Here is a 26,223-nt window from a genome sequence, read left to right as displayed (position 1 = left end):
CTTAACTGCTGAGCCATCCTCCAGCCCCTTTTTTTATTTTTGATAATACACTATGTCCTGTTACTGCTGCCCATATATGCATGTGTTTGGGGCCATCTACTTGAATATAAGAAACTGATCAATAACCTTCATGAATATAGACAATGGATCCTAATCATACCCACTCCCCACTCTCTCCATTCACCTTTTCCTGCTGGCCCCTCTCCTGATATTACCTCTTTCTTTCTTTCTTTGACTCTCTTCTCTCTCTCTCTCTCTCTCTCTCTCTCTCTCTCTCTCTCTCTCTCTCTCCCTCTCCCTCTCCCTCTCCCTCTCCCTCTCCCTCTCCCTCTCCCTCTCCCTCTCCTTCTCCGTCTCCCTCTCCCTCGCTCTCACTCTCGCTCTTACCTCCTCTGCCACTGTCTCCTTTAAATAATCCAATCCCATTAATGCTGCCCATGTGGTCATGTCTATGGGGTTATCCACTGGAGTAATGGCAATCTGTGACTAGCCATTCCTCTAACAAAAGTGTTACACAGAAGTATTAGTAGGGATGTGACAAATAATTGTGTCTTTTGCTTCAGATTTACTTAAAGGTATATAGAAATTTCCTAAGGCCTCTAACACCTCTACCTAAGCCCAGGATTTATATTCTTCTTTAGTTTTTAATTAACTGGTTATTTTTTACTTACATTTCAAATGTTATCCCCTTTCCCAGTTTCATGTCCATAACCCCCCTATTCCATTCCCCTCCCCCTGCTTCTGAGGGTGTTCCCCCACCCACGCACCCCTTCCAGCCACCCTCCTTGACATTCCCCTACAATGGGGCATTGAGCCTTAGCAGAACCAAGGGCTACTCCTCTCATTGATGCCCAACAAGGCCATCCTCTGCTACATATGCAGCTGGAGCCATGGGTCTGTCCACGTGTACTGTTTGGATGGTGGTTTATGGGAGCTCTTGGTTGGTTGGTATTGCTGTTCTTATGGGGTTGCAAACCTCCTTCAGCTCCTTCAATCCTTTCTCTAACTACTCCATTGGGGATCCCATTCTCAGGTCAATGGTAGGCTGTGAGTATTCGCCTCTGTATTTGTCAAGCTCTGGCAGAGACTCAGGAGACAGCTATATCAGGTTTCTGTTAGCATGCACTTCTTGGCATCAGCAATAGTGTCTGGGTTTGGTGGCTGTATGTATATGGGCTAGATCCCCAGGTGGGGCAGTTTCTGGATGGCCTTTCCTTCAGTCTCTACTCCATACTTTCTCTCTGTAATTCCTAGGAATAGTTTTGTTCCCCCGTCTAAGAAAAACTGAAGCATAGACACTTTGGTCATCCTTCTTGAGCTTCATGTGGTCTGTGGATTGTAGCTTGGGTAATCTGAGCTTTTGGGCTAATAATCACTTATCAGTGAGTGCATACCATGTGTGTGTTTTTTTGTGATCGGGTTACCTCTCTCAGCATATTTTCTACTTCCATCCGTTTGCCTATGAATTTCATGAATTCATTGTTTTTAATAGCCAAGTAGTACTCCATTGTGTAGATGGACCACATTTTCTGTACCCATTCCTCTGTTAAAGGACATATGGGTTCTTTCCAGCTTCTGGCTATTATAAATAAGGCTTCTATGAACATAGTGGAACATGTGACCTTGTTATAAGTTGGAGCATCTTTTGGGTATGTGCCTAGGAGTGGTGTAGCTGGATCCTCAGGTAGGACTATGTACAGTTTTCTAAGGAACCTCCAGACTGATTTCCAGAATGGTTGTACCAGCTTGCAATCTCACCAACAGTGGAGGAGTGTTCCTCTTTCTCCACATCCTTGGCAACATCTGCTGTCACCTGATATTTTTATCTTATCTATTCTGACTGGTGTGAGGAGGAATCTCAGGGTTGTTTTGACTTGCATTTCCCTGATGACTAAAGATTTTGAACATTTGTTTAAGTGTTTCTCAGCCATTCGATATTCCACAGCTGAGAATTCTTTTTTTAGTTCTGTACCCCATTTTAATAGGGCTATTTGATTCTTTTGAGTAAAAACTTCTTGAGTTCTCTGCATATATTGGATATTAGCCCTCTATAAGATATAGGATTGGTAAAGATCTTTTTACAATCTGTTGGTTGCCCCTTTGTCTTAATGACAGAGTCCTTTGGCTTACAGAAGCTTTGCAGTTTTATGAGATCCCCATTTATCGGTTCTTGATAGAGCATAAGCCATCGTTGTTCTGTTCAGGAAAATTTCCCCAGTGACTATGTGTTTGAGGCTCTTCCCAGCTTTTTCTTCTATTAGTTTCAATGTATCTGATTTTATGTGTTGGTCCTTGATCCACCTGGATTTGAGCTTGGTATAAGGCAGTAAGAATGGATCAATTTGCATTCTTCTACATGCTGACCTCCAGTTGAATCAGCAAGATTTCTAGAAAATGCTGTCTTTTTACCACTGGATGGTTTTAGCTCCTTTGTCAAAGATCAAGTGACCATAGGTGTGTGGGTTCTTTTCTGGGTCTTTAATTCTATTCCATTGATGTACAAGCTGGTCTCTGAACCAATACACTATTTTTTATCACTATTGCTCTGTAACATAGTTTGAGGTCAGGGATAGTGATTCCCACAGAAGTTCTTTTATTGTTGAGGATAGTTTTCATTATCCTGGGTTTTTTGTTATTCCAAATGAACTTGCAAATTACTCTAACTCTATGAAGAATTAAGTTGGAATCTTGATGAGGATTGCATTGAATCTGTAGATTGCTTTTGGAAAAATGGTCATTTTTTACTATATTAATCCTGCTAATCAATAAGCATAGGAGATTTTTCCATCTTCAGAGGTCTTCAATTTCTTTCTTCAGAGACTTTAAGTTTTTTTCATACAGATCTTTCACTTGCTTGGTTAGAGTCACACCAAGGTATTTTATGTTATTTAGGACTATTGTGAAGGGTGTCATTTCCCTAAATTCTTTCTCAGTCTGTTTATCCCTTGAGTAGAGGAAAGCTACTGATTTGAGTTAATTTTATATCCAGCCACTTTGCTGAAGTTGTTTATCAGGTTTAGCAGTTCTTTGGTGCAGTTCTGCGGGTAACTTAAGTATACAATCATATATCATCTGCAAATAGTAATATTTTGACTTCTTCCTTTCCGATTTGTATCCCCTTGACCTCCTTTTGTTGTCTGATTGCTCTGGCTAGGACTTCGAGTACTATATTCTATAGGTAGGAAGAGAGTGGGCAGCCTTGTCTAATCCCTGATTTTAGTGATTGCTTCAAGTTTCTCTCCACTTAGCTTGATGTTGGCTATTGATCTGTGGTATATGGCTTTTACTACGTTTATGTATGGGCCTTGAATTCCTGATATTTCCAAGACTTTTATCATGAAGGGGTATTGAATTTTGTCAAATGCTTTCTCAGCATCAAATGAGATGTACTTTTTTTCCCTTTGAGTTTGTTTGTGTAATGGATTACTTTGAGGGATTTCCTTATATTGAACCATCCGTGCATCCCTGGGGTGAAGCCTACTTGATCATGATGGATGTGTTTTGATGTGTTCTTGGATTCGGTTTGTGAGAATTTTATTGAGTATTCTGCATTGATTCATTTCTTAAGTTTTCTTTTTTGTTGGGTCTTTGTGTTGTTTAGACATAAGTGTAATTATGGCTTCATAGAAGTAATTGGGTAGTGTTCCTTTTCTTTCTATTTTGTGGAATAGTTTGGACGGTATAGGTATGAGTTTTTCTATGAAGGTGTGATAGAATTCTCAACTAAACCCATCTGGTCCTTTATTTTATTTATTTATTTTTTGGTTGGGAGACTTTTACTATGTGCTTCTATTTATGGAACTGTTTAGATAGTTTATCGGGTCCTGATTTAACTTTGATACCTGGAATCTGTCTAGATAATTTTCCATTTCATCCAGATTTTCCAGTTTTATTGTGTATAGGCTTTCATAGTAAGATCTGATGATTTCTTGAATGTCTCAGTTTCTGTTATGTGTCCCTTTTCATTTCTGATTTTCTTAATTTGTTTATTCTCTCTGTACCCTTGGGTTAGGGTGGCTAAGGGTTTATCTATCTTGTTGATTTTCTCAAAGAATCAGCTCTTGGTTTTGTTGATTCTTTCCATAGTTCTTTTTTTTTCTACTTGTTTGATTTCATCCCTGAGTTTGATTATTTGCTGCCATCTAATCCTCTTGGGCATATTTCTTTCTTTTTGTTCTAGAGCTTTTAGGTGTGCTGTCAAGCTGCTGACATATGCTCTCTTCCTGTTTCTTTTTGGAGGCCCTCAGAGCTATGAGTCTTCCTCTTAGCACAGCTTTCATTGTGTCCCATAAATCTGGCTGAGTTGTGCCTTCATTTTCATTAAATTCTAAAAAGTCTTTAATTTCTTTATTTCTTCCTTGACCAGGTTATCATTGAGTAGAGCATTGTTCAATTTCCACGTATATGTGGGCATTCTTCCCTTATTGTTATTGAAGACCAGTTTTAGGCCGTGGTGGTCTGATAGCACGCATGGGATTATTTCTATCTTTCTGTACCTGTTGAGGCCTGTTTTGTGATTTGTTTTATGATATGGTCAATTCTGGCAAAGTTACCATGAGGTGCTGAGAAGAAAGTATATTGTTTTGTTTTAGAATGAAATGTTCTATAGATATGTTAAATCCATTTGGTTCATGGCTTCTTAGTTTCATTGTGTCTGTGTTTAGTTTCCATTTCCATGATCTGTCCATTGATGAGAGTGGGGTGTTGAAATCTCCTACTATCATTGTATGAGGTACAATGTGTGCTTTGAGCTTTATTATGGTTTCTTTTATTCATGTAGATGCTCTTGCATTTGGAGCACAGATGTTTAGAATTGAGAGTTCATCTTTGATTTTTTTTTCCTTCAATGAATATGAAGTGCACTTCTTTATCTTTTTTGATAACTTTTGCTTGAAAGTCCATTTTATTCGATATTAGAATGGCTACTCAAGCTTGTTTCTTGAACTCATTTGCTTGGAAATTTTTTTCCAGCCTTTTACTCTGAGGTAGTGTCTGTCTTTTTCAATGAGGTGGTTTTCCTATATGTAGCAAAATGCTGGGTCCATTTTGTATCCAGTCTGTTAGTCTATGTCTTTTTATTGGGGAATTGAGTCCATCAATGTTGAGAGATATTAGGGACCAATGATTGTTGTTTCCTGTTATTTTTGTTGTTAGAGGTGGAATTACATTTGTGTGGCTATCTTCTTTTGGGTTAGCTGAATTTAGATTACTTTCTTGCTTTTTCTAGGGTATAGTTTCCCTCCTTGTGTTGGAGCTTTCCATCTACTATCATTTGTAAGACTGGATTTGTGTAAAGATATTGTGTAAATTTGGTTTTGTAATTGAACATCTTGGTTTCTCTATCTATTTTTATTGAGAGGTTTGCTGGATATAGTAGCCTAGGCTGGCATTTGTGTTCTCTTGGTCTGTATGACATCTGTCCAGGATCTTCTGGCTTTCATAGTCTCTGGTGAGAAGTGTGGTGTAATTCTGATAGGTCCGCCTTAATATGTTACTTGACCTTTTTTCCTTACTGCTTTTAATATTCTTTCTTTGGGGTATCCAAGGCTTGCTCTGGTGGGGGAATTGGGTTCTGATGATGCCAAATGGCATTGGTTTCTGTTTATTAGGATCTTGCCCTTGCTTCTAGCCATTTGCTTATCTCTTGTGTCAGCTGGTCTTACTGTCTCTGACAGTGGCTTGACCCTCATGTAAGCCTGTGTGTTAGCATTACTGGGAGATCAGCTCTCTCCCAGGGGGATCTGGGTATAGAGCTGTGGCACAAGGTCAGCTCTGGGTGTAGGCAGAGTCCAGAAGGATCCTCTCACTGACTGCCCTTTAGTTTCTGTGTCTTGAGGGCTCTAGGCAGGTTCCTCTTGGGGCATGAATGTGAGAGAAGTGGTGGTCTCACCTGTGCTCTTAGGAGTGTCAGCACTTCTGAGAATCCAGCTCTCTCACAGCGGGATCTGGGTACAGAGAGCTGTAGCACAGGGTCAGCTCCAGGCCCAGGCAGAAACTGGGATTCATATTCTTGTCCACTGTCTGATTAAAGGCTTGCTTTACTCCAATTTCCTAAATTGGCAAGGTCTTCCTATCTTTAGAACACTAATCTTCTGAAATTCTTAAAATATGGAAAGCCCAGAATTTTCTGTGGAATTTTCTGATAATCTGTGGGGTTTGAAGCCTTACTCAGCACTCAAGAGACCTTACTATAAGGCAGGAGGACTGGCGGCAGTTCAAGAATATTGTGGAATGCATATTGAGACCCTGTGTCAGGGGATATGTGTGTGTTCCTGCGAGAGTGAGTGTGTGAGTGAATGTGAGTGTGTTTCTGTGTCAGAGGCAGAGAGAGAGAGAGAAAGAGAGGGAGAGAGGGAAAGAGGAAGAGAGGGAGAACGAGAGAGAGAGACAGAGACAGAGACAGGTAGAGAGAGAGAGAAAGTGAGAGATTAAGACTTAACCCTAACAGCAAATGTGAGAAGTCTTTTCTTTCTTGTGGATGAGGAACCTCAGTTGTGGGTGGGGAAACAAACCTATGTTGATTGGCATCTTGCCCCATGTAATAGAACTATTCAAATACTGAGTGTGGTATTCAGCTTCGGGTCTTCTCCTAAAACCTGTCGTCATAATCACTATTTCCCCTGTCATGGAACTTTGTTTACATGTGAAATGGACAAATGCTAAGTTCTAAAGGTGAGACAATTAACCCTCAAAACTACAGTTACACTGAAATCCTAACCACCAATGTTATTATGGTAATTCGAGGCAAGGGGGGTAATCAGGATTACATGAGGTGAAGGTACAGGCCTTGTGAATGGAATTTGTACCATACGAAGTGTCCTGACAATATGTTTCGTGAGTATATTGTGAGTATACAAGACCTCAACTGCCCAGGAGACAGAAGAATGTGATCACCCTATGTTAAATTGCTCTTTAGTTAGCAGTATCAATCAAGATGGTACCTAAAATACCCTTAAAGCTCTCAATTCAATTAATGTCCCTTAACCATCATGTCCAATTTAAGAAAAATGTTCTGAATACCATAGACTACATTGCTTTCATTTAAGATTAGGAAAGATTGAGCATGGCCAGGTTCTTATAAAGGAATTCTTCTGTCTTCTATGACTCCCCCTTCATTGCTTCATCTGATCCTGATTATCTTCCTGCCTCCTAAGGTTTTGCCATTTGGTAACAGATTTTCTTGGACTAATATTACTGTTACTACTATCTTGCTCTTTTGAGACAGGGTGTTGGTATGTATCTCAAGCTAATCTAGGAACTCACTAAATAATTAAGACCCCACACTAGCCTTCAGTGCACAAACCTTCTTTTTAGCTTCCCAACTGCTTGAATTACAGGCATGACCACCATGCCCTACCACCAGATAGAGATTGAGAGGGGAGTAGGAAGAAGAGGAAATTAGAGAGGAAATTCTGGTTTTGAATTAGAAGAACTATATACAGTGGAAAGAGTTTAGTCTTTGGCATTAGGAAGATGAGAAATACAGCTTTGCTATTGATGAGTTCTATGATTTGAAAGAAGCTGTTTAAGCTCCTGGAGGGAAATGGGAATTATTATCAATACATCAGCAGTGGGATTTTGTTTTGCTTTGTATTGTTGGTTGAATAACAATATTCATAAGTAATCTATATCACAGTGCATGCTTTATAAAGGGTAGATAACAGGACCATTTCCAACTTTCCACCTCTGAATGTGTCATACTTGTTTTGCAATGAAGCAGCTATGCAAATCTGAGACAGACAGGTTTATGTGAATAGACTGCCAAAGTGGTTTTAAACATTTGGCCCCATTCTTTGATCATGATAGGAATTCTTTAGAAAGCATAACTATCACTTGTTGGTCCCACAAAGTATTGATTGCCAATACTGAATTACTGGCAAGGTTGTAATAGTGTTATATGTACTACTTAAAGCTGCAATTTCTCCTGGTACCCGAATTTAATAAAAGCATAGATAGTAAAAACTAAGACTGACAGGAGACTGACAGGTAAATAGCATGAGAAAAGGAAGCCGAAATGCTTTATGCAGGTGAGGCCCATACCTGCCAGTTGACAGAATCCTGAAAGGTACACTTTCCTCCTTCTGATAAAATAACTTTCATTTATAAAGTGATATTAAATGTTTCACTCAATCATACTGACAGTACTGTACCTGCACACATGGATTATTGCTATGTGGTGACTTAAAAAGAAAAATCTCAGGAATCTAGATCCCTCATAACCAAAAATGAAATTAAAAGCAAACATATGAGACAGAAAAAAACATTTGGGAAAACATGTAAGTTCAAAGCATTGACTATAATGCTTTTAAATTATTTAATAAAAATAAAACAAAATTAAAAATTCCAAACCAACCTGAGGTGGATTCTGATTTAATCTTTGTTGCAGAGGCAAGTTCTTTTAGCAAAAACACCGAATGTTCCAGGTCAGGCGTTTTGGCATGGATTTCATCAGGCCTTCCTTCCTGTTTATTAAAAACAGATATTTTGTTCAGAGGTAAATCATTTTAAAGAACATAAACTTATGCTATACCAAGTTACTTTGAGTCTTTCATTTGTTTCCTTTTTATTTCTGATCTATCTGGAGTATCAGTAGGAGCCAAAGCTTACTCAAACAAAGCTTCAATGACAGTCTTGTTTATTTAAACCCTACCTTGGTTTCTTCCTTTGGTTCAGGGAGTAATTCTTTTTCACTGCTTTGTGTCCACATTGACTTAATGGCTTGAAAAATTTGATGGCTTGTAGCGTATGCCTTTTTCCCAGTTATCTAACAAAGAAAAAGTGAGTTAAGTAACATGTTTTTAAAAGCTAAAATAAAACCTTTTAAAATCTGATAAAGTTTATATGAACTCCTAAGTCATAATCAACAATAAAAACATAAATATCTAGTTCACATAAAATAAATCAGTATTTTCAAAATCGTATATGAAAAATGACTAACTCCATGTAAGTGGCTAATAAATATATAATTTCATCTACAATATAACATCAATTTAAAATTATACCTATTTATTTGAACATAATTTTTAGTGTTAGGGATAGAACCCTAGGCCTTGAATATAGCTCTCTGCCAGGGAACCAAACCTCAGCTCTTAATATTTTAAAATTTATTTCTTCAGTGTTGTAGAGGCACTGTTACTAAAAGTTGGATCTGTTTAAGATGAACAACAAAGGGCTTTGGCATAAGTGTACTTTTTGTATTAATTCCTGTAGTCAGCTTGCCAACATAGATATGAGCTCATGTAGTTTCCTCCCTGCCATATGCCCAGGATGAAAACAAAAGCAACTCCCTCTCAAATTTCAAGGACTCAGTATAAGCTTATTTACTACGAGTGCCTTTCTAGAGATAGATCTCATCAACTTTTTTGTCGCCTAACATTTGCCCTGTATCTTTCAGTATATACAAACAGCTCCCCTCCCCATTTCCTTCCATCGCCAGCTCCCACCAATCACTATTCTGTAATTTGCTTCTCTTGGTTTTAACCTCACTCCACTAAGTGACATCATTCAAATTTTGTCATTCTGTATCAAGGCATTACTGATCTGGCCAGGTAGTTTCTATTACAAGACTTCATATTAAGTGAAATTTACATCCACAAAACTCTAGGAAAAAATATTTTGAGTAACTAGATCACTGAGAATGTGATCTAGTTACTCAAAATATGGTTACAGTATACAACAATTAAGGCTTAATAAAGAACTTTACAAGATTATACTTTTGATAAACTTGTTTAAACAATATTTTGTTCTTCAAATTAAAAAGTTTTATTGATTTTACTATATACCTACACTTAAAAAAATGACACAACATGGGTCCCTACATTCACTGCCCAGTATAGAAAAAAAAGAAAGCAGAGTGAGACAGGGACCTAGTATAACTATCCTCTGAGAGGCTCTAACCAGCAGTCAATGGAAACAGATGCAGAGACTCATCCCCAAACATTAGATGGAGCTCAGGGAGTCTTACTGAAGAGTTGAGAGAAAGGTTGAGGGATCCAAAGAGGACAGGGATACCACAGGAAGACCAACAGAGTCAACTAATCTGGACCCTTGGGAGCTCCCAGAGAATGTGTATAAACAGTCTGGACCTAGGCCCCCTAAACATATGTAGCAGACGTGCAGCTTGACCACCATGCAAGTCTCCCAACAAATGGAGCAGGGGCTATCCTTGAACCTGCTGCCTGCCTGCCTGACTGCCTGCAGATCATATGACCCTAAATGAGGTCAGACCTAGTTGGCCTCAGTGGGAGAGAATGTGCCTAGTCCTGCAGTGACTTAATATGTGTGTGTGGGTGAGGTGGGGGTTAGGGGAATGGTGGGGTTGAGGGGGTGGGTAAGAGGGTAGTGTTAGTGTAGGGGGTGACATCCAGAGAGGGGCATTCCCTTAGAATGTGGGAGGACTTGCCTGAAGGGATACTGGGAGGAGAGGAAGGGCTGATGCTGTGTTATAAAGTGAGTAAATAAATAAATAAATTTAAAAATCACACAACATGAGGCCCTACACTCCCTCCCACGTACAGAAAAATAAATAATAGACCATGAAAGTAGGTATAAACAATGATAAAATTAGTATCCTATTTCTTATACACACATACAACTGAAATCATACATAGTTGCAGTGTTTTCGTAGAACACATTCCTAGACGTGAAATTTCTGGATTAATAATCATATTAATTTTGATTTAAAAATACTATCATATTGCTCTTCAAAAAGCTAGCAATGTACTTCAGCAATTTACACTTCCACCAAAAACATACTTCTGTCTTCCTACTCTTTTAACCAACAGAAGAATTATGATTCCTTTTGTAAAGTCTTTATGAAGTTGAAAGACAAAAAAATGACTGCTTTAATTTGCTGAATTATTGGCTCTTGAAAATAAAATGTGAAATTTAAGGTATAATTAGCACATCTGCACGCATGTATGCTCAGTTGAAGGAATGTTTATCTAAATTGCATATAAAACCATAATACTACAGTTCTTAGTCCATTTATACATCTTATTCTGTGTACTGCCTTCTCTGCATACCTTTTCTACTTTTCTGACTAGTACTCGTCTCTTATTTATTTATAAGTTCTTAATATATTAAGAATGTTAACTTTTGTTGTATATATTATAGTTTCCCAAGATTTTTCATTTATCTATTAACCTTTGTATAGTATTGTGCTTATTTTTTATTTTATTTTTTTACATATTCACTTTATATCCTGCTCCCTGCGCTCTCCTAGTCATTCACTTCCACAATCCTTCCTCCCACACCCACCCCTTCCCCTCTTAGTAAGTGGAGCCCCCTGGGTATCCCCCACCCTGGCACTTGAAGTCTGCAGAGCTAGGAGCATATTCTCCCACTGAGATCAGACAAGGAAGCCCAACCAGAGGAGCATATCCCATAGATAGGCAAAAGCTTTTGGAATAGCCCCCTTTCCGGTGGTTCAGGATCCTCATGAAGACTAAGCTGCCTATTTGCTAAATATGTGCAGGGAGGCCTAGGTCCAGCCTGATTATGTTCTTCCTGTGGAGTTCCTATCCCCTTTGGATAGGAACCTTCCCTCTACTCTTGATAACAGTCCCCAAGCTCCCTTCACTATTTGGCTGTGGGTCTCTGCATCTGTCTGAGTCAGCTGCTGGGTGGAGCCTCTCAGAGAACAACATGCAAGCCTGATAGTGTTAGGGATTGATGCTTGCCTATTGGATGGGTCTCAATTTGGGCTGGTTATTAGTTGGCCATTACCTCAGTTTCTCTTCCATTCCCTGTGCCTGCATTTCTTATAGACAGTATAAATTCTAGGTGGAAAGTTTTGTGGGTGGGTGGGTGTCTCTATTGCTCCAGTGGAGTTCCTGCCTGGCTACAGGAGGTGGCCTCTTCAGGTTCCATATCCCCAATACTGTGAGTCACAGCCAAGGTCACCCCCACTGATGCTTGGGTTCCTCCTTTATCCCAGGCCTCTGTCTCATCCCATAGATGCTCCCACTTCCCCACCCCTGTAAGTTGCAGATTTCCATTCATTGTCCTGCTCATATTTATATAGTCAAATACATCATTTTTCATCTAATGGCTTCAAGATTGGGGTTCACTTAAGATCTAATTTATTTCAAAATAATTAAAACACACCTCCCTTTTTCCTCTTATGTTTTAAAATAGCATTTTATTTTATGAGTACATCTTTATCCCAGCTTGAATTTATTTATACTTGGTACCTAGTAAAGCTATTTAGTATGACACCACAATTTTAAAGTTTTCCTTTGTATACTAATGTGAAGTATGACCATTATCATATAGAAATTGTTAGTCATATGCATATAATATGTATGTAACAGAATTTAAGGGCATTTTCTTTTATCTTTTGACCTATTTTATTATCTGTACTATAGATTAAAATAGTAACCAACACGTAGTAGGTAGACAAAAACAAACAAAAACCAAAAAGGGGGGGGGGTTGTTGACTGAACTTCACATTCTACCCACACCTAAGACTTCTGAAAGAACTGAATGTCTGCCATCAGCTAATAATCTTTTCATATAAAAACAGGCTATCTCTGTAAACATATTCAATCAAGGTTTGTATAAAATCCATTCAACATAATTGAGATCAGGTGGCAGTTTTTTTTGTGCACCAAGCTGGGCTCATCTATGTTGTAAGAAATACTTTATGGCTGGATAACATTTCACTGAATATATGTGCCACCATTTCTCTAACCGGTCATCTACTAATACACACTGAGTTTTTTTTTTTCCAATTTGGGATATTATGAATACTGCTACAATGTACATAAAGGTAAAAATCTTATGAAGACATTAATTTCCTTTAAGTATAAACTATTATAAAGAGAAAAGAGAAGCGATTCTAAGAGGCTGGAAGAAATAAAGGAAATATTCGTCAAAGGGAATGAACATTTAACTATAAGACTAAGCAATTGTGGGAGTCTAGTGTATAGCATGGTTACTAACAGATGTGCAAGTTTGATTGTACTAATCACAAAATTAGTAAAGCCCATTACTTGCTTATTTTAATTATTATTAACAATGTGTTTGAATATTTTGCCTGCATATAATTATATGCACTGTGTGCATGTCTGATTCTTGTGACAAAGGGTACATCAGCTCCCCTAGAACCAGAGTAACAAATGACTGTTGGCTGCCACCATGTATGTGGAGGCTGAACCTGGGTCCTCTGTAAGAGCATTCTTAACCACCAAGGTATCTCTCTAGCCAAAATGAAATAATTTTTATAGTAAAAGATACTCATAGAATTTTGAATACCAATTGCTAGCAGTTACTCTTTAATATAAAATACATCTTTTCAAAGTTTTATTGTTAAAATGTCTTCCATAAGAACTTTCATAAAGACAGTTTCATGTACTAGGACTATATTCATTTTTATTGCCTTCCCTTTCCCTCACCCCTTCTTTGAGCCTTCTTCCCTTAGATTCTCTTCTGCTTTCATGTCATACACGTGTGTGCATACACATATCTACATGTCATATATATGAATATATATGTGCTTTTATGCATCAATATACAAATTAGGAGCCAGAAATGAGCGAAAACACTCAATATTTGTCTTTCTTTTGTGTTTGATTTTTGCTTTGTTTTTGTTAGTTAGTTTGTTTGTTTGTCTGTTTGTTTTTGAGACAGGGTTTCTCTGTGTAGCTCTGACTTTCCTGGAACTCACTTTGTAGGCAAGGCTAGCCTTGAACTTATAGATCTGCTTTCATCTGCCTCCCAGGTGATGGGATTAAAACTGTGCACCACCACTGGCTGGCCAATATTTGTCTTTCTGAGTCCAGTTCATTTCACTGAATATGATGACTTATGTCATAATATGACTTTGTAAATTGATTCATAGCCTTAAGTTTGCTTTTTCTCTGCAAAATTCTACATTAATTTCATTTGAAACTAAACAATTAAGTACAACAAAATATGATAAAATATGAGCTAAAATTGTTTCTAGAAAACTTGGATTAAAATGCCTTATAAAGTTTTGAAGCTGAATGCTTAAATATGTTTAACTTCTTTGAGATTCGCAGTTAAAAAGCTGGGAGACATAAATAAAAAATCTAGGTGGATTCTGCAACCATGTTTTTTCAATGATTTAAAATAATTTCACCCTATCTGAAAGAAACTTAATAGGAAATTGAAATGTAATAAGACAGATGTCAAAAAATCTGAACAAAAAAGGTAATACTCAGTGAACAATCTTTCTTTACAATAGAGAAAAGTGAGTGGGGCTAGAGGAAATGGTCCAGCTAGTAAAGTGCTCGCTTTTCAAGCATGAGAACCTTAGTTCAATGCCCAGAACTAACATAAAATGTAGGTGTGATGGTGTCTACTTGTAATCCCCTGGAGAAGCAGAAACATGACAATCCCAAGAACAAACTGACAAGCCTATCTAGCCTAATTGGTGAGCTTCTGGGCAATGAGACATCCTGCCTCAAAGGAAGTGGACAGTGTTCCTGGGGATGGTACTCAAGGTTGTCCTCCAGTCTCCACATGCATGTAAACATATATGCATTATAGATATATACTGCTTTCAATGTTTCAGGTAATTGCTAGGTATCAGTCCTAGAAATATAAAATAAGCAGGGTTTTATTATATACACACATTTTCACACAATTTTAGACAGTGTAAGGGTCAAAGACCTTCTGAATACTATCATGGATCTAATATTAAGAAGCCACATTGTATCTACTTACCTACCTATCTATCTATCTTTCTATCTATCTATCTATCTATCTATCTATCTATCTATCTATGTATATGTATACTCTAATCTAACAAAAATTATATACACAATATATTTAAGAGTCAAAAAATAAGGGATTCAATGCTAGAAATTTTAGTGATTTATTGTAGATTAAATTTAGAATTTATATTAAAATTCAACATTTATTTTCCTTTGTTAAAGTAAAAATGTAAAGTTTTTTCCATTGTTAAAGTAAAATTAAGTTTAGCACTTTTTAATTTAAAATGATATATTCTATACCGTTTGAGCATATTTTCCCACTAAGAATTATTCTTAACTATAATTTACTTATATATTTTTCTAACTATATAATCATGCAAAGATACTAGAAGACTATTCCAACAGATTTGACACTGATATTTGTATTGATGGGAGTAATTTCAGTGGCTACATTTCTTATACCTTTCTTTAATGCTTATATTTAAGAATGAATTGGCATTGTTTATGGAAACACATACACACATCCCCCCCTCCCTTCCTCCCTCCCTCTCTCTCTCTCTCTCTCTCTCTCTCTCTCTCTCTCTCTCTCTCTCTCCCTCTTTCTCCCTCTTCCTCCCTCTCCCACATACACACACAGAGAAATCACTGTAGAAAGAAGAGTAGAATCAGAGGCTGTAGTATCCAGTGGGAACAGTAACAGAAAAGTAGGGCACCTAAAGCTGAGTATGACTAGATAAGGCAGTCCCTGAGAAGCCTCCTTGGGCCACTGCTTGCTTATCAGAAATGAGAACAATATAAAGGTTAAGCAAAATGAGCTCAAGTTTTCTTTCAGTATCAACATTAATTTGAGAGGCCAATTCTCATGTAAATTCATAGGAAGGAATCTTTTAAAACAAATTCATCACTTTATTCAGCAATTTTCTCAAGTATAACTGGATTTAATGAAGAATGTTCTTTCCCTGTTATAAGCTTTTACAGCCTCATCACATTACAAACTGCAGAGTTCATAATATCCTTGACATTCTCAAAATATTGAATAATGCAGTTTTATCTACATCAACAATTAAAGAGATGTAGTAGTGAGATACAAGTACAGGAAGCCCTTCTCATAACAACATTTAAGTATGAATGGGAATACTAAATGTTGGTAACTAAGGGTAGAAACCAGAAAAGCTGGCATACTACAAAACTCTGCTTCTGAATCTCAATGTGTGATACAAGATACAAGACCTGAGGACCTAGCATTGTGTCTGCGGCTCTGGGACTATCATTGCAAAAAGAAAAGAAATCAATAGAAATTGTTCAAATTATTAGGAAAATTTTAAATTTGCAGCAATTACAATGGCTGGAAGTTGATTTTTGGTTCCAATGGTTTCAAAATTCACTTTTTGTGTGTATTTTTTAATCTCAGAAGTCTTTGCAATCTATTATTTGGATGTTTGTTGTATTGTGTTAATTTTCTTTCTAAACTGAGCAGCTGTCAGCAGGCATAATTTTCTGCTATTAAAAAACAAAAATTTCCTGAATTTTATATAGTTGAACTATGCAGCAGTATTTATCCCCATAAATTCTACTTCTGCCACTAAACTTCATCCATCAACCTGCTTTTATATTACTAAACTACAACTACACAAATTTATCCTATTTATTTGTGATCATCACAAAATTAAGAATAGCATTTTTCCATGTCAAAATGCTAATGTAATTTTGCTAACCCAAGTGTCGATTCCAGCTACATGGCTCTGAAAATCAAATGTTTAAGATGCTGTATTACATTTAAATATGGTCACAATTTAAATATGGCAATTTAAACACTGAAACAGTCTTTTCATTTAAAAGAACTTACCTTTGCAATTATTACTGACTGAGCAGGGTAGCAAACAGTTGCTCCTAATGTGGCCAGTCCCAGTGGATAAGCAATCTTCTTAAACCTAGAACCTATGAAATTTGAACAAATTATTCACTTGAAATACATGCCACCAGAGATTTGGTGTATAAAACTGTAGTTTTTTCTTTGCTCCTCTTTAAGTTACGACCCTATGTTAAATTGCTCTTTAGTTAGCAGTATCAATCAAGATGGTTCCTAAAATGCCCTTAAGGCTCTCAATTCAATTAATGTCCTTTAGCCATCATGTCCAATTTAAGAAAAATGTTCTGAATCTAATACTAATAATTATCTACACAAAGGAATTAGTAATTATCTTCTTTTTTAAAAGATTATTTTTCATGTCCTAAGAAACTTAAAATTATAATTACATTTTTTCAAATATCTAACAAAGCATGATAGCAGAGAATTAATCAGCTACTGTGTTCATCAAAGCAGGTTAAAGTGAAATGGACTCTCTTCTATGTGCCCTTTCTGATTAACACTTAGAAAGGTGAAGGACCCAACTAACCAATCAGCTAAGGACCTCAGAAGGTACATAGCTCCTTCATGTCACTGATTCAGAATACTGAAGTAATACTAATTGCAATTAGCTTGACATAATTAATTCATTTTCAAAAGCATCTTGACTAAGCATCTAAGAGTCATTTTCATATCATTTTTTGACAGCAAAATCTCTTTTAAAAAATTCCAAAGAGAATCTTACTAGGAACTTACTAGGTTCTCACTAGGAGCCTGTCAATTTGAAATTGCTCTGATTAACCTGGGCATAAGGAGTTCTGTATCAAGCCCTGTCACATAGTTTCATCCTCATAGTCATTCGCCCTGAACATTTCCACAAATCCAGCACAATTCTGTATAGCAGTGGGGGACACGGCACTCTTACCTAACTAATGCTTAGCCCCACGAGAACACTGATCCAAAACAATATGCATCTTAGATACCTGTCTGGGTATTCTGGACTCTGAATGAAACCAAGAAATCAGATATATTTTCCTGCCAACGGGAATAAGAACTGTTAACTTTTCAAACAGCTTTTTGACCCCTAGTTTAAAAAGGAAATAGGAATAGATTACGGTGAAAAAATACCTGATAATGTTTGCTAGTGACCTTGCAGTTGGTGATATGTTACATACCTTGGGTTTTTTTTTGTTTTATATTTTTTTCTGTCTGGTTTAATTATTTGTAAAGGAGTCTGTTAAATTCCGGTCTACAATAGACTGAACGTGGGGAAGATAGGTAAGAAGACTGCTTTATGTGGTATGGGAAAGAAAATCTGGGCTAATTAAAGCATATCCAAAACTGAATCTCAGCTCTGTTCCTTCCTCGCTATTTTTGTTTAGTTCTTTTTGTTTATTTGTTTGTTTGTTTTCTTGGTTTTGGGACGGGGTTTCTTTTCTCTGTGTAGTCCTGCCTATCCTGGAATTCACTCTGTTGACCAGACTTGCCTCAAATTCACAGAGCTCCACTTGCCCTTGTCTCCTGAGTGCTGTGATTAAACGTGTGCACCACTATCACCTGGCTCTTTATTTAGTTCTTGGTTTAACAACCCCAAAATGTCAGGATTAGAATCTCTTAACTCATCAATAATTCCCAGAATTATGGTGATATATGACATCTTTCCTTGATGGAAGATTAAAAAATAATATTCACCCTTTCCTTAACTGTATATTAAAAAATCGTTCTGAAAACACCATTCCTATCTGATGAATGTTGATTTCAACTACTTTGGTCAGGTTGAAACCAGAAGTTAACCAGATTTTATCTGAGATACATATTGTATGTCTTCTTCAAATCCTTAACATTGCATACAGTGTTAGTGTAGCACGAGTAAGGAAAACAGTTTTGAGTTAATGTATATCTTTATATTAACATACAATTCTTTAGATTCTTTTGGTAGTATGAATTTCACAACCAATGTTACACGTGCCAATAGCTCAAATTATGACACTGAATAGTGTTCCTTTGTGGGGCTGTGCACTGATTCATTTATCCACTTGGAGGAATACTTAGCCTGTTTCCAGCTTTTTATGATTATTTACAATTGCTGTAAGCATTTGTGTATGGGTGTTTCATTTCTCTAGACTCTTAGGGTTACTATTGCTGCAGCAAAACACCATGACCAAACAGCAAGTTGGGGTGGAAAGGGTTTATTTGCCTTACACTTCCAAATCATTGGTCATCATTGAAGGAAGTCAGGGCAGGAACTCAAACAGGGCAGGGACCTGGAGGCAGGAGTTGATGTCTTGGGGGCTGGGGGGTGGGAGAGTGGTTGCTGCTTATTCTTGTTCTATATGGCTTGTCTGGCCTGCTTTCTTACAGAACCCAGGACTACCAGCCCAGGGGATGGCACAACCTACAATGTGCTGTCAATCACTTGTTAAGAAAATTCCTTTAAGTTCGATCTTAAATGGAGGTATTTTCTCAACTAAGGTTCCCTCCTTTCAGATAACTCTAGCTTTTGTCAAGTTGACAAAACATTAGCCAGCACATCTAGGGTAAGTAAATGCTCTGAAATGTCACTCCTAATTTGCTTGACGAGTATATACTTAACTTTATGAGAATTTGTCAAACTCTTTTCCAGAATTCTTATATTGCTTTGCATTTTACCAACAGAACAAAAGAATTTGAGTAATTCTCCATTCTTTTTTTAAGATTTATTTATTAAATATAGGTACACTGCAGCTGTCTTCAGACACATCAGAAGAGGACATCAGATCCCATTATAGATGGTTGAGCCACCATGTGGTTGCTGGGATTTGAACTCAGGACCTCTGGAAGAACAGTCAATGCTCTTAACCTCTAGGCCACCTCTCCAGCCCCATTATTCTTCATTCTTTACTATAGTTAGTATAGTCAAGTTAAACATTTAAATATAAATATGGTAGAGTCAAGAATCAAAACATTTTACACTAATTTAATCTGATATTATGCAATAAATGTAATGAAGGTAAAATTTAGAATATAATAGCATTGAAAAAGAAAATATATCTTAAAAGCATACCTTTTCTTGCTGAAAGCAAACCTGCCAATCCTGAAGCTGTAATCACTCCCATTTTGGGAAGAAAATCTTGAGGAGGATTCTTCAGATAGACATATGCATCTGAAGATAGCAGGTAAGAACAAATAAGAATGACTATAATTGGACCCTCTATATAGTGTAATACAAGCTAGAGATCGGTATATTAATAGTAGACAATATGATAATAGTAAGTAGTTTACTCTTAAAATAAGTAATACAAAAATTGATATGGACAGCAATTTAAAACCATTCTTATAATACTAACTACAAAATCAAATGTACCTTCCACAGGTCATTTAATACTTATATTCTTTGTGATATACTATTATTATTAGTTATTATCATTGTTAACAGAGCTATGGTGCTAGAAGGTACAACTTAAATATGATTACCATAAAATAAAGTCCTAATTGTTTATGTTTTACATCCCTACAATAAGCAGGTTTCTACTGTTACCTGTTTAAACATTGGTAAAAATCCAGCAAGAATTAAGGATATAAAATTTGAAATTAGATACTTCTTGTCACTATCTACCCAAAACCTCACATTAGACATTGGTTACAAACAAGGTCCAGATGAGAGATGAAATTAGTCAAAAACTACATAAAGTGTAATCAAAAGTCCAGATGCTTCAGTGTTTTATACATTTAAATTGTTTCCAGCTCTCAAAATATACTTTTCTACCATAGTTATTGATGAAAGTCACATACATAATTATGGTCCTCAAGACTGATAAGGGATAGATGGGTATATTGGTGCATATATCAACCCAGCACTTAGGATGATAAGATAGGAAGATGAAGGCAGAAATCAGAGTTCCAGGTGCAACTAAGCTAAGAAATGTTAATTAATATGTTAAATCTTAGTGTACATTAAATAATATTTCAAATAAACTATATTAAGTTTATGATGATTGCTAAAATTTTAGCTCATTTTTCTTTCTGTTGTCCATACATGTTTATTTTGCCAACTGCTCTAGGCAAGGACTATCAGGAAGCTATGTCTGCTGCCAAATGCCATTAAGAAGCTAAAATGCAATAACTTTGCACCATTAGCTTAGACAGTTCAAGATGTGTGCTTCTATGTCATTTCCCAGCAACTGATAGAAAAGCATAATGTATTTTAACAGATAATAACACTTATTTAGACCAATTAGCAAAAGAGGATAAATCTTTACCTTATAAATTTTAAATATACAATGTGGACTTTCAGTTAAAAGTGGTTTGAGTTCATCTGGAATAACAAAAAACCCAGGATAGCTAAAACTATCCTCAACAATAAAAGGACTTCAGGGGGAATCACTATCCCTGAACTCAAGCAGTATTACAGAGCAATAGTGATAAAAACTGCATGGTATTGGTACAGAGACAGACAGATAGACCAATGGAATAGAATTGAAGACCCAGAAATGAACCCACACACCTATGCTCACTTGATTTTTGACAAAGGAGCCAAAACCATCCAATGGAAAAACGATAGCATTTTCAGCAAATGGTGCTGGTTCAACTGGAGGGCAACATGTAGAAGAATGCAGATCGATCCATGCTTATCACCCTGTACAAAGCTTAAGTCCAAGTGGATCAAGGACCTCCACATCAAACCAGACACACTCAAACTACTAGAAGAAAAACTAGGGAAGCATCTGGAACACATGGGCACTGGAAAAAATTTACTGAACAAAACACCAATGGCTTATGCTCTAAGATCAAGAATCGACAAATGGGATCTCATAAAACTGCAAAGCTTCTGTAAGTCAAAGGACACTGTGGTTAGGACAAAACGGCAACCAACAGATTGGGAAAAGATCTTTACCAATCCTACAACAGATAGAGGCCTTATATCCAAAATATACAAAGAACTCAAGAAGTTAGACCGCAGGGAGACAAATAACCCTATTAAAAAATGGGGTTCAGAGCTAAACAAACAATTCACAGCTGAGGAATGCCGAATGGCTGAGAAACACCTAAAGAAATGTTCAACATCTTTAGTCATAAGGGAAATGCAAATCAAAACAACCCTGAGATTTCACCTCACACCAGTGAGAATGGCTAAGATCAAAAACTCAGGTGACAGCAGATGCTGGCGAGGATGCGGAGAAAGAAGAACACTCCTCCATTGTTGGTGGGATTGCAGACTGGTACAACCATTCTGGAAATCAGTCTGGAGGTTCCTCAGAAAATTGGACATTGAACTGCCTGAGGATCCAGCTATACCTCTCTTGGGCATATACCCAAAAGATGCCCCAACATATAAAAAAGACACGTGCTCCACTATGTTCATAGCAGCCTTATTTATAATAGCCAGAAGCTGGAAAGAACCCAGATGCCCTTCAACAGAGGAATGGATACAGAAAATGTGGTACATCTACACAATGGAATATTACTCAGCTATCAAAAACAACGACTTTATGAAATTCATAGGCAAATGTTTGGACCTGGAAAATATCATCCTGTGTGAGCTAACCCAATCACAGAAAGACATACATGGTATGCACTCATTGATAAGTGGCTATTAGCCCAAATGCTTGAATTACCCTAGATGCCTAGAACAAATGAATCTCAAGACGGATGATCAAAATGTGAATGCTTCACTCCTTCTTTAAAAGGGGAACAAGAATACCCTTGGCAGGGAAGAGAGAGGCAAAGATTAAAACAGAGACAGAAGGAACACCCATTCAGAGCCTGCCCCACATGTGGCCCATACATATACAGCCACCCAATTAGACAAGATGGATGAAGCAAAGAAGTGCAGACAGACAGGAGCCGGATGTAGATCTCTCCTGAGAGACACAGCCAGAATACAGCAAATACAGAGGCAAATGCCAGCAGCAAACCACTGAACTGAGAATAGGACCCCCGTTGAAGGAATCAGAGAAAGAACTGGAAGAGCTTGAAGGGGCTCGAGACCCCATATGTACAACAATGCCAAGCAACCAGAGCTTCCAGGGACTAAGCCATTACCTAAAGACTATACATGGACTGACCCTGGACTCTGACCTCATAGGTAGCAATGAATATCCTAGTAAGAGCACCAGTGGAAGGGGAAGCCCTGGGTCCTGCTAAGACTGAACCCCCAGTGAACTAGTCTGTTGGGGGGAGGGTGGCAATGGGGGGAGGATGGGGAGGGGATCACCCATAAGGAAGGGGAGGGGGGAGGGGGATGTTTGTCCGGAAACCGGGAAAGGGAATAACACTCGAAATGTATATAAGAAATACTCAAGTTAACAAAAAAAAAAAAAAAGTTGTTTGAGTTTGAATCTGGGCATTGCTTCCTAGTAACCTTGGGAACCCAGTTAAACTTTCTAAACCTTAGTTTCCTAATCTGTCAGAGAGAAATCTGTCCTTCCAATAGCAACACTAAGCAGTGTGACAAAGGCTTAGCATAAAATACAGTGTGAAAGAAACAGTAATTGCTTTGTTATCATTAAAAATAAAGTACAGAATCTATCTTCTACACCAGTATAATCAAAATAATGTGGAATATGCTATATTTATATTTTTAAATTTCATACCAAGACAACTTAAAACCATATTTCTAATTATAGATGGTTTACTCACCTACCTTTTCCAATTTGTACTGTATCCATGACCCCATTTTTCATAAAGAGATAAATGCCCTATGCAAAAAGGGTGGTATACAAAAAAAGTTGTGAATTTTGGAAGGGGTTAATCAGTACAACTCTAAGATTACATGTATGTGTTGATTCAGTATTATATTAAAATCTAAGTCCAGACTTTCCTGTGTATTCACTAGGAGTACACTTGCTTACTGCATCGTCCCTTCCTCTCTTGTTTTTCATTTCACTTAACATAGTAATGCTGGTATATTATTTTCATCATAGAAGTGGGTAATATAATACTTTTAAAATAATCAGCGATTTCACAGAAAAGATCCTGAAAATTTTTATAAAGATTTTCATCTTACTTTATAATGGCCTGGAAAAAAAGGGAAGGGACCCTGAATAAATCATGAAATGAAGTATATCTCAGCACGCGCGCGCGCGCACGCACACAGACACACACACTAAACCATCTGACTAATAAGAATGCACTAGCCAGGGCATGATGATTTATAGAGAAAAAACAAACACAGGAAACCTAATGCAGAGCGCTTTATCTCTTCCCTTCATCTTAGTGTGCAATTAGAATGAGAAAAAAATAAATGAGCCATTTATTCCTAAATAGGAACATAAATTCTCCATAAATCAAGCTTATATTAACCCACTGTAGGGATTAACACTTTAAAGCAATGCTTTTTTCTGTTTACCTGTTTCTAACATTCTTGAATGCCAAGATACTATTGTATTCATTGAATATTGGGTGTTATCTCACTTGTATTAGAGGAAATATGAGTGATTTTCTCAGAATCTTGCTGATTATCCCATGCTGAATATTCTATTGTACAAGCTAGGAAACACAATCTAAACATATGACATCCTTATGCATGAAATCATGGGGTGGAAACAAAGTAACAGACATTTTCAATGCAGAAAAACAGAAACAAGTATATTAGATGGGAATGAAAGTAAATTATTAAAATGTCTTAATCTACTAATGTTGTCTCAGTTTAAGAGTGAGCAGATGTTTACCATGGCTTAAATCTCTACAAACTTGCATAAAACAAAGTGCCACTGGGACATTTCTCTTGGGGGACTGTCTTAAATATCACCTGCAAGTGGGCTGTTTAAACCATTTAAGGATTAAGGAAGAAAACTAATTTGTGTTTGGGAAATGTTCCCAAACTGTATTTAAGAATTCCTTTTTACCACTTGGGGGCACTGCTACATCAATTTCTGCTAAAGCAAAGCACAGGTTAGCAGCTTGTATTGAATTCACACTCCATGAAACTACTTTTCACAAAGAAGTCATTTAAATCAGGCTTTTTTGAGGAATAGATTGCGTATTTAGGAGAAAATTAGAGAGGAAAAGTTGTTTACATTGAAGATGAAATGCATTTGAAAGTGCCCTTCATCAACCTATTTGCTTCAGCATATTAACAGAATAAAATGTTCTTTCAGTCTTAAATTGGGTGATAGTTACAATAGCAATTTAAAGATCTCTCAGGAACAATTACCTCACTGAAGACACATCTGAGTACACTATAGAAAATGAGGTCTCAAGAGACCTAAGTCTGAATCATCTAGCTCTTGTCATGTAGCCTGAGGGGCATGACTCAGACCATAATTAAGATATTTCCCACAGAGATCACATTAAGGGTGACTAGTACAACTTGTACCCTGAAAGTGTATGACAAACACAAACTTTCAAAAATAACTCCGCATCAAATGTTTGAAATATCACACGGATTGATCAGAGTTCACTGATTAGATATTTCACCTAAGGATGCTATTTTTTATAAATTTATTGAAACTATTCTTGATGATGATGATTACTGTGCATGCGTGCATATGTGCGCATGAGCATGTGTGTGTGCGTGTGTGTGAAGTCAATCAGAGAACAACATTGTGAAGTCATTTCTTTCTTTCCTCCTTTTATAGGTTCTAGGGATAAAACTCAGGTGACCAGGCTTGCATTGCAAGTGTCTTTATGCACTGAGCCATCTCACCAGCTGCAGCAAATTCTTTTTAAGATGAATACATTAGAATTATATATAATAGAGAATCTGCATCTCCAACATGGTTGTCAAAACAAGATCTTTACAATGATGAAATCTCACAAAGCCCAATCTTAGATAAAGAGCCACGGGTAATTCATTAATGGTTTCTAAGAGAAGGGGAATTAGTGATTTCTAGCAACAAACCCCCTGATAGTTTATTCAGTGCCAAGTAGTCAACCCTAAACACATATACATATAAACAACACTAAATGGACTCAGCAGTGTGAGTGAGTGTGAGTGTGAGTGTGTGTGAGTGTGTGAGTGAATGTGTGTGAGTGTGAGTGTGTGTGTGCATAAGTGTGTGTGTGTGTGTGTGTGTGTGTGTGTGTGTGTGTGTGTGTGTGTGTATCAATAATAAATAAGGGGCCATGAAATTGAGAGGCAACGATGGGAACACAGGAGGAGATGGAGGATGGGAGAGGTTGGGGTGGAAATGATGTCAATACAATATTCGTGTAGTGGTGTAAATATGGTTGGTGCTCATGTATAAAATCATCAGAAAATATTAAAATAAATGTCAAAATTACACAAAGGTTTATAATCAGGCTACATTTGTTGGTAGAGTGAAGCTGATTATTACTTCAGTATTAGAAAAATATTGGTACCACTATTACTAAGACACTCACAGTGGGGATGTTGATTACACAAAACTAAATCTATATGGTGATGCTAATAAAACATCAGTGTGCTATCAGCTTTCATCCCAGCCAACAATTTCTGCTGGGTCTAGTCATCCAGTCACCCTTGACAAGATACACATTAAGCTGTTTTGACCTCCCTATTACATCTCATTTGCCTGATGAATGCCACAGAGTAGCCTCAGACAGTATCACATGAACAGAAGAATCACCTGTTTGAATTCTCGTCACATTCCTAGCCTGAAAATAATGGGTATATACAATGCTACATATTTTAAGCCACTAAATTTTGAGGTAGTTTCTTCTCTTTTCAAAAAAATGCATATATGAATCAAGGCCTAGTCCAAATGTCATCATAGAGGCATCATCCAGCAACCAGGG

The 26,223-nt window shown here is 37.1% G+C and overlaps 1 protein-coding gene across 2 annotated transcripts in view; it reads right to left on the bottom strand.

The window, feature by feature from the left end:
* The window catches only part of Apool (apolipoprotein O-like), a 65,926-nt gene that overhangs the window by 4,727 nt on the left and 34,976 nt on the right, over positions 1–26,223 (bottom strand). For both annotated transcript variants that reach the window (NM_001393716.1, NM_001014105.2), the window contains 5 exon segments: positions 8,354–8,462; positions 8,651–8,764; positions 16,528–16,619; positions 19,571–19,669; positions 23,150–23,204. In NM_001393716.1, the coding sequence (NP_001380645.1) occupies positions 8,354–8,462; positions 8,651–8,764; positions 16,528–16,619; positions 19,571–19,669; positions 23,150–23,204 (469 nt within the window).

The sequence above is a fragment of the Rattus norvegicus genome, chromosome X, assembly GCF_021556685.1.
Source record: "Rattus norvegicus strain SHRSP/BbbUtx chromosome X, alternate assembly SHRSP_T2T, whole genome shotgun sequence".
NCBI lineage: Eukaryota > Metazoa > Chordata > Mammalia > Rodentia > Muridae > Rattus > Rattus norvegicus.
The sequence above is the reverse complement of the archived record's forward strand: the minus strand, read 5'-3'. Positions and strand labels throughout refer to the sequence as shown.